This window comes from Crinia signifera, chromosome 9 (assembly GCF_055691185.1).
Source record: "Crinia signifera chromosome 9, ASM5569118v1, whole genome shotgun sequence".
NCBI classification, from domain to species: domain Eukaryota; kingdom Metazoa; phylum Chordata; class Amphibia; order Anura; family Myobatrachidae; genus Crinia; species Crinia signifera.
This window is the reverse complement of record NC_139225.1, coordinates 40,214,731-40,223,560: the sequence shown is the minus strand read 5'-3', so window position 1 is coordinate 40,223,560 and position 8,830 is coordinate 40,214,731. Positions and strand designations below refer to the sequence as shown.

The 8,830-nt window shown below is 42.9% G+C and overlaps 1 protein-coding gene across 3 annotated transcripts in view; it reads right to left on the bottom strand.

Annotated features, from left to right (window-relative positions):
- Positions 1 to 495: 495 nt before the first annotated feature.
- LOC146035473 (serine/threonine-protein kinase N2-like) overlaps positions 496 to 8,830 on the bottom strand; it is a 28,725-nt gene continuing 20,390 nt past the window's right edge. For all 3 annotated transcript variants that reach the window (XM_083158951.1, XM_083158952.1, XM_083158953.1), the window contains exons 17-21: positions 5,174 to 5,250; positions 4,945 to 5,087; positions 3,673 to 3,780; positions 2,496 to 2,576; positions 496 to 2,359 (exon numbers count right to left, since the gene is read on the bottom strand). In XM_083158951.1, coding sequence (XP_083015077.1) covers positions 2,147 to 2,359; positions 2,496 to 2,576; positions 3,673 to 3,780; positions 4,945 to 5,087; positions 5,174 to 5,250 — 622 coding nt within the window. In that variant the 3' untranslated portion in view covers positions 496 to 2,146. The remainder of the gene's footprint in view (positions 2,360 to 2,495; positions 2,577 to 3,672; positions 3,781 to 4,944; positions 5,088 to 5,173; positions 5,251 to 8,830) is intronic.

Here is an 8,830-nt window from a genome sequence, read left to right as displayed (position 1 = left end):
CAGGTGTAGTTTTAGATAGTTAAAAAAAAAAGTGCTATATATAATAACTGATGAAAGAATTCTCTGACACTATTGGTAGATATTTTCTAGCAGAGAAATTACATTCACTAATCCAGAAAACTGCAGCAGTATTACAGTACTTCACTGGGGCCCAACAAGTAACACTTGTACACTGCTGTTATATATAAAGTATCCCTAGTCACTGCACTGGAGGTGTAGAGCTCCATACAGAGTATTTTGTGCAACAGGCCTCAAGAGGATGCAATGCACCACAGTTTCTCAAACTCAGTCCTCAGGACCCCCCACACACTACATGTCTTCCAGGTCTCCTCTCAGTATCAGACGTGATAATTAGCTGCAACTATGGCTCTTAAAATGGATCAATGATTGAGTACACCTGTGCGGTGACCTGGTAAATGTGAACTGTTTGGGGTCATGAGGATTGAGTTTGAAAACCACTAGTCTAACGCAGTGCTTCTCAAACACAGTCCTCTGGTCTCTAAACGGCTTACATTTTCCAGGTCCACCAGCAGGTTCAGAGGTGTACTCATTATTTACTAATCCTTTTTAAAAGAGACACCGGTGCAGCTAATTATTTCACTTGTGATTTTTTGAGGAGACCTGGAAACCATGAACTGTTTCAGCCCTAACGACTGTGGGGTACATTTATTAAGCTCGGTGAAGTGATAAAGTGTCTGTTTTTTTTTTTTAACCACTGGCCAATCAGCTCCTATCTGTCATTTTTCAAACCAAGTCTGTATCTTCACAGTTAGCTGATTGGCCGGTGATAAAAACCAGACACTTTATCACTTCACCGAGCTTAATTAATAAATCTGCCCCTGAGTTTCAGAACATGTGCGTTATCTTGTTTTTTAAATGGCTATTCATTAATTTGTCACTAGGTGGCACTGTTGCAATACAAATAATTTGAACAGAACAGTTGTTCAAAGTATCTTCCGGTGTAGTCAACAAGATTCTATTTAAAGAAAATCATTCTCTATAGAAGAATGTAAAATGTCTGGTAGAATAGCCAGAAAGAGACATGTAAAGTTTTTCAGATCTAGCACCAGATTCTAAAATAGGAAATTTTGTTGCTCACAATGGAGGACACATTAAAACAATTCGAATGCTATTCAATGGATTTGTATTGCAAGAGTGGAACCTGCGGATAAAGTAGGGATACATTAATTTTAACAGCCTTGTACATTTTATTAGAAGCAAAGTGTTCTTAGAACATTATTTAAAAAATGAAAACAAGCTCATTAAAAGGTCAATTAACATGAAACTATACATTAAATATACTTTAGACATAGCTCTATTTTTTTCTTTTTAATAAAGTTCAACATTCAAAACAGCTTTGTTTCTATGAGAACCGGTGCAATTCTTTCCCTTTTATGGTTAGTCTACGGATAAATTGGGTACCATTAGACCAATCATTGTTTAATGCTATGGTCCATGTTATCTGGTTCATCCATAGAGACTTCCTGAAGATATAAATGTTATCACAAGCCCAGTTAGTACAGTGTTTACTTGTTAGATATTTACATTTTATGTGGAGTCATTTTACTATGTACAAAAAAGTGACCCAGCACATTAGCCCATTCTATCCCGCTGTCCAAGAATGGTTAGTTAGGAAAATGATGGTGGCGATTGGTGAAAACTGCTATATGCCACTGGGATGGGAAAACTGAACAGGTTACAGGTTATCGGACGCGTGGAAATCAGTGCAGTGACCCTACATAAGTTGTGCTTCCTAATAAACCTAAAGTTGTCAATGCCATTATTAGCAGGCATGCTAGAAATTGGAGTTCAAAAGTCACCTTCAATAGCTAGAGGTCCATAGGAAAAGTGCTTTGCCTTTCATGTAGCGGCACATTGGCACGGAGGAAGAGTAGGACATTATCACAACACAGTACTACAGCCTGTACATGGAGGAACCAGAAGGCGGAGGTAGGTTATGGGAAGGTGCCAGAAAAGTCCCTTTCGTTTGTGCTGCCCTCAAGATGTGCCTGGGCTTTGTAGATCTGGTAGTGTCAGCCCAGGTCAAGTGAACCAAAGTGTTCTACTAATGCCGACATGGACTTGCCAGATGGCCTCGTTATGTCAACATGTCAACTAGCATCTTGGGCTACTCAGACCAGATTGGTTACCCAGCAAGTAGGAGGTTGGAGACAAAGTCAAAATCTTGGAAGAGATTATGGTCGATAGAGGTCAAATGGCGAGGATTGTCCGAAGGGGACAGCATGGGCTTCTGCCCTGTAAATTCTTCATCAAAGTTCTGGACATCAAAGGGGTCTTTCAGGATGGGAACAAAGGGTGGCTTCACCCTGCGTGCATAGAGAGCTTCCCAGTCCACCTCCTGCGACAGAGCAGAGAGTAAAAGACTGTCAGTCATACTCGTGTTCTAGCATTTGCAAAGATCTATCAGTTCCAGGCACATTACAAGTGATCAAAGAATAAAAGGCAGCAACTATGTAATTATAAGTCCATCATACCTGATAAAAAGGCTGTGGTTTTATCTCCTCTGCATCACCAACTCCAGCCCCCAGGCGGCGCTCTGGCGTTTTCCTCAGCAGCTAAAAAAAAAAAAAAAAAAAATTGTAGAAAAAGTATGCACAGAGGTCAGGTGTTCAATTCCACCAAGGAGTATGGAGATATGGTCACTAGGTCGACCCTATTTAGGTCAACAAGCATTGGGTCGACTACTGAAGGTCAACACCTGAAATAGGGTGACATGGCTAATGGTCAACAGTGTTGGAAGATCGACACAAGTATTATGTCGACAGAAAGGGTTGACATGAGTTTTTCACTTTTCTTTGAGCCGTCATGCAGTATTTCATGCCCTGCCATCCACTGCGGCTTGGTAGGAGAATAAAATTGTGCCCGAAACATGGCAAGCCCAACGAGCCATGCAAGGGGACGCGGAACACTGATACGGTGTCCATGTCATCATTCGGGACATAACTTTTTTTTTTTTTTTAAACTCATGTCAACCTTTTGTCTGTCGACCTTCCAACCCTGTTGACCTTAGCCATGTTGACCTAAGCCCGGTCAACCCAATGCATGTCGACGTAAATAGGGTCAACGCAATGACCCATACCCGCAGTATGTACATTTTCCCCGTGCTTGCGTGGGTTTCTCCCGTGTACACAGGTTCCTCCCGGAATCCCATAATATACTGGAAGCTTAATTGTCTCCCAACAAAATGAACCCTAGAATGTCTATGTGTGCGTGTACATGTGGTAGGGAATATAGATTGTAAGCTCCACTGGGGCCTCGGGACTGATGTGAATGTTCAGAATTCTCTGTACAGTATAGCGCTGCGGAATATAATAATTGGTAGTATTTGGCCTGCATATTCACTTTGCACCTACAGTATGTCTTGCATTTTAAAATCCATCAATGTGACAGGTTATTGGATGGAATGATTAAACCATTCCTGCTCTTGAGAGGGCAATGAAGTTAATAGACCGGTATTGTAAAATAAAATAAAAAGACGCAAATATTTGACAGCAGTGCCCAACGTTAACGAAGACCTCACGGAGCAAATTTACGAAAATAGAGTTTTATTGAAGATGGGATGTTGCCCATATCAGCTTCGACTTCTTATTTATGTAGCACCTTCTAGAAGATAACAAATAGAATTTGATTGGTTTCCATATGTGCATATACCTTCCGTATTATATTGATAGCTTCAGTGGACAGGAAGCGTGGATACCGGACTTCTTCATGCACAATACTGTCAAACACCTCCTCTTCATCATCACCAGGGAACGGACACTGGAAGAGCACAAGCCACAGAGGATGCATGAAATACGTGCAGGCACAGAGGGAGGCATTTGTGCTGGAATTATCATCTACAGATATTTCAGCTAATTAACCTACGAAGATCCCAGATTGAGAATAAGAATGTATTGTTTGCGCTAGTGTAGCTAAATACTACAGTGCCAATATCCAAGATGGAATCCGCCAGCTGCAGCACATAAGCCTAATGCCAAAACATAAAGTGTGCGGGGGATACGGTCATTAGGACGACCCTATTAAGGTCAACATGCATCAGGTTGACACCTGAAATAGACCGACGCGGCTAAGGTAGACAGAGCTGGAAGGTCAACGCGATGCGCGGCTGCAAAAATGGTACGTGGCCTAACTGGTACAAGGCAGTGCCCCTTTTTCTTGTAAGTGCCGTCATAAAAATACACAAACAAGCCAGATCAACATAAAGGGCCTGATTCAGACTTGTTTGCTAGGCACACATCCCCTCGCATGCAGCTGAAGGGGCGAGAAATAATTTTATGGATTTTGCTCCCCTTGGGAAAGACTTCATGTGTCATTCCTGCCTGCACCAGAACTGTAGGCAGCTCCACCCCCCCCCCCCTCCAGCACACAGTTCTCACCATGAGACTGCATCCACTACCACATCTTACATGTACTGTAAATGGATGTTTAACATAAACATCAATTCGCAGGCTGTGGGGGAACACCCACATCATTCAATAGTCGCCGACCATCGAATGATGTGGAAGGTCCACGCATATCTAAGGTTACTCTCAGGTAATGTTAGATATGCCTGGACATTCAGCATAAGTGGGCAGGCAGCTGACAGCCAGTGACGGGCTGATTACCATGGGAACGCCCATTAAACTTTGTGTGTTCCCAAAAGCGCGACTATCCGCCGTCGCCCCACACCTGCAGTCTTGGGTGCGTACACCAGGTGAATAGTCTGTTCGCAGTGGCCGTATGCACCTGGCGTATGCACATGTGCAGAAATGCGCCCAACATCGGTGCCTCATCCTATGTACCAAAGGTGGCCCAATACTGGGTGTAGTCCATGGCAGCCAGTCCAGCTCATTACACATTTCTTGTAGTAAACTGCGGGTAAATCTCAGGGTCTCATGAGCTTTAGATGCACACAAACCTCCCGGCTACATGTAAAGGTCTTACCTCTCCTACCAGCATCTCATAGATGAGAACTCCCAGTCCCCACCAGTCTACTGCATAGGTGTACGATGTGTCAGTCAGGACTTCAGGTGCCAGGAACTCTGGTGTGCCACAAAATGTGTTGGTCCTGTCGCCATAGCCCATGCCTACAAGATAGAGGAAGCTAATGATAGTTTGGGTCACTTTTAACAAAGCAACACCATGATGTGTACAAAGAGGCTGAGACCCCCACCTTCTTTACACAGCCCAAAGTCTGCAATCTTCACAAACCCTTTGGCGTCCATCAGCAAGTTGTCCAGCTTCAGGTCTCTGGAAGTAAGAGACATTTGTGAGCACAAAGAAATAATCGCTTTTCTAGCTTTATTTGATACTAAGATGGGAGTTTTATATATTATGGGATGTTGCTATAGGCAACCAATTACAATCTACTTCTTATTTATTTTAGCACCTTCTATAAGATAGTATCCGATTGGTTGCCCATGTGAAATAGAACTCCCATCTTAGTAAATCTTGGATCTCAGAATATGGATTGTGAGGATTATCAGCGAATATCACAACCTATTATCAGCAGGCTCCTGCGACCCTCAGTCACTGTCGTGGCCCCTGCGCAGTAATTCTCCAATGCACCACTAAGCGATGATGCAGGAAAAAGTGGGGAAATCACCCCGTGGCTCAGAAAGTGGCAAATAACATCGGATAACAGTATGGAGGTTATCAGTGACCATAACCATATTTGTGCTTCATAGAAGATGTAAATCATTGGAAAAAACACTTGTAACCTCCATTTGCAAGTTGGAAAAAAATCATCATTACAACACCCCAAAATGCTGTGTCCTGTATACTTAAACCCAATTTGGAGATTTTTACACTCACCTGAAAAATGTATTAGCCAATGTATGCTACTTAAATGCCTCTAATTGTATATGGAGTTTCAACATTTACACCTTAAAATATTTTTCCCATACCCAGAGGTGGTAAATTACAGTTACTTCCATTGAGACTTGTGTGAAATAAATGCAGATTCTCTAATTGGATAAAACATTTTAGCCATTTTAAACTATTTCCAGCCAACTCGTAGCTGATTGAATAGGCCCCAAAAGTGGGATTATAATGTAAAGTGAATGGCTGTGGGCCCACAAGCTGTCAGTGCCCCCCGTTTGCCAGTGCCCCAGATCTATATACACACACACACACACACACACACACACACACACACACACACACATACATACATACTTAATTTTATACCTTCCAATAGTGGCCCTAAATTATACAGTTCACAATCTTGATATTTCCTATAGGTTAATAGCTTGTGTATGATCTAGCTCGGGAATGATCTAAATTTCCAGGCACTATTTTCGACAAGGAAAATAGTGACCGGCACCCATTCAGTGCTGTCGTTTCCGACAGCACTGAAGGCAAATCTCGACAAAACTTCAGGTTTTTTTCGGAAATGCCCTTTGATTGTCAAATTTGTGGCCATTTTTGGAACATCCACATCCCTTTTTGCCACTTGACAGGCGGAACATTGAATTCCGTCTGTCGAGCCGGAGCGAAAACGGGCCAGGATTCCGACTCAGAATGTTCGGACAGTCGGAATCCAGAATTGAATATCCCCCTTTCTCTTTATAAGTCTTTCGCGTTGATGCTTCTGAAGACACGGTGGTCAGCAATGAGATCCATAATGTAGCAGCAATTAATTACTCATTCATCCATCCATCAGGAGGCCTTTAATAAGATTCCTTCCATATACAGCTGAATGGCAGAACAGATGTTCTACCACGTGGCCGATTCATCCCAAGTACGTATTGGGGCATTTTCGGATTATCAATTGAGCATAGAAATATCAGTATATAAAGTCCACATGGTGAGGGACTATGAACTGTGCTTCTTGATCCATTCCTTTATGGGGCACCAGTGGTCCTTCTAAAGAGGACCAAACAAATTCCAGCTATCATTTTATAGTATGTACTAGATACAAGATAGTGAGGATCTGAATGGCTGCTATCATCTCCCCAAAGAGGACTCCCATCCAATACAAGTGTGCCATTTTGGAGTCACTATACAACTCATAGAATAGCTACAAGTGGAAGCTATTCTCTGCAGAGTCACTTTATCAGACAGCAAACAGCATCTTGCTATCTACCATAGTAACGTTATCTACTGGGGCCTGTATCTGCAGCTGCTGGCATTGTACAGACACAGCATGTCTCAGCATGTGAATTCATGGGGCTGACCAGCACAAGAAACGGTCCTTGTAATCTTACGGTAAAGTTGGCTGCGCACTTTTACCATCGCTGATCGGGTGAACGCTACCACTGAGCCGAGCAGTGCCTCAGCGTGTCAGCAGCATACACAATGTGCTAAAATCGCTCATAGGATCAAAAGGTCAGCCCAACAAATATTAAAACAGGAGACATGACCTCCCGATCCTGGCCATTGCTGTTGTGTTCAAGGCCAATTACTGGCTATTGCAATGGTACAGAACACACCTATACAATCATCCGATAAATCGCCTGACATCGGGAGACCAGGACTACAATGTGTGTACCCAGCTTAATACTTCCAACAGACTGAGGAGGTCATTTTCTCTAAATGACTACTTTACTTCTGCTTGTCAATGTTACATGTAACCCTTACTATATGCAAGAAATTCCGCCCAAGTTACAGTTTGGAGTAGTCAGCTTTATACATATTAAAATGTGTGCCTTATTTAAAGAAACTCATATTAAATACAGATTTAGGCTGTCCATATGGAGCCAGGTGTACCCCTCATATCGGAGTCCTGTCTTTGCTAGTCTTCATTCTAGCACCCTGCTCCTGGAAAAATCCTTGCAGTTCCTCCTTCCTGCCTGGGGTGTCACTCTCTACTGTGTTGTTTCTACAAGTCTGGTTTGTATCTCAACATTGAGATTAAAAACAGACTGTTCTTAAAGTACCACAGCAGACAGCGACACCCCCAGGCAGGAAGGAGGAACTACAAGGATTTTACAAGGAGCAGGGTGCTAGAATTAACACTATTTGCTTATTCAAAGCAAATACATCATTATCTACAACTGTTGTTATTCAGAGCATCGATACGTACCAGAGGTATTGGTGTAGTCGTCTTTTGTTAAGCACAAGTTCACAGCTGCTATTCAACACTTTTAGGGGGGTAATTCAATCCCGGGTCACGACTGTCGATCTGGCCAGACAGCCGTGACCCTGGCCCGTCTTCGTTTTGTTCGACTGCAGATCGCCAGACGCGATTCAGTATCCCAATTCGCGATTGGCGAAAAGGTGGCGTGTCTGTGTAAACGGGCGTGGATTGTCGATATTCGGCTACGATCGCGACAATTCATGGGCCGAAAATTTGACAAAACGGGCCCGACTGCGTTTAAAGTCAGGCCCATTCTGTTTATCTGCCTCTTCAATGCTGTCGGGTAAGACAGAATTGAATAGGCGGTCGCCACTATTTGCGGCCGGGACTGAATACCCCCCTAAATTTGTGCCATTTTCTAAGCAATCTGACTAGATTGCTTAGAAAGTAATCACAGATCTCTCTGTGTGTCTGTCCCGAGTGATTATCTCCTGCTAACTTAGTCAGTGCATGCAACCAAAATCTAGTCAGATTGCTTACCAAATGACTGCAAATCTCTCTGTGTGTACAGTATGAGAGATACTGATCACAATCTATCATTTTGAACCACTACCCTGCCTTTTTTGCTTAAGCAAAATTGCTTTGCAAAATTGTTTAGCAAATCTCTGCGTGTGTATGTGCTCTCCATGGGAGATCTTGACACCAGCAAGATTGCTTAGTACAGGTCTCTACGTGTGTATGCCCCTTTTGTTTCAGACAAAAACAGATCTGACTTGTTTTAAAGTTAGATCTGTTTTGTTGGAAACTGCC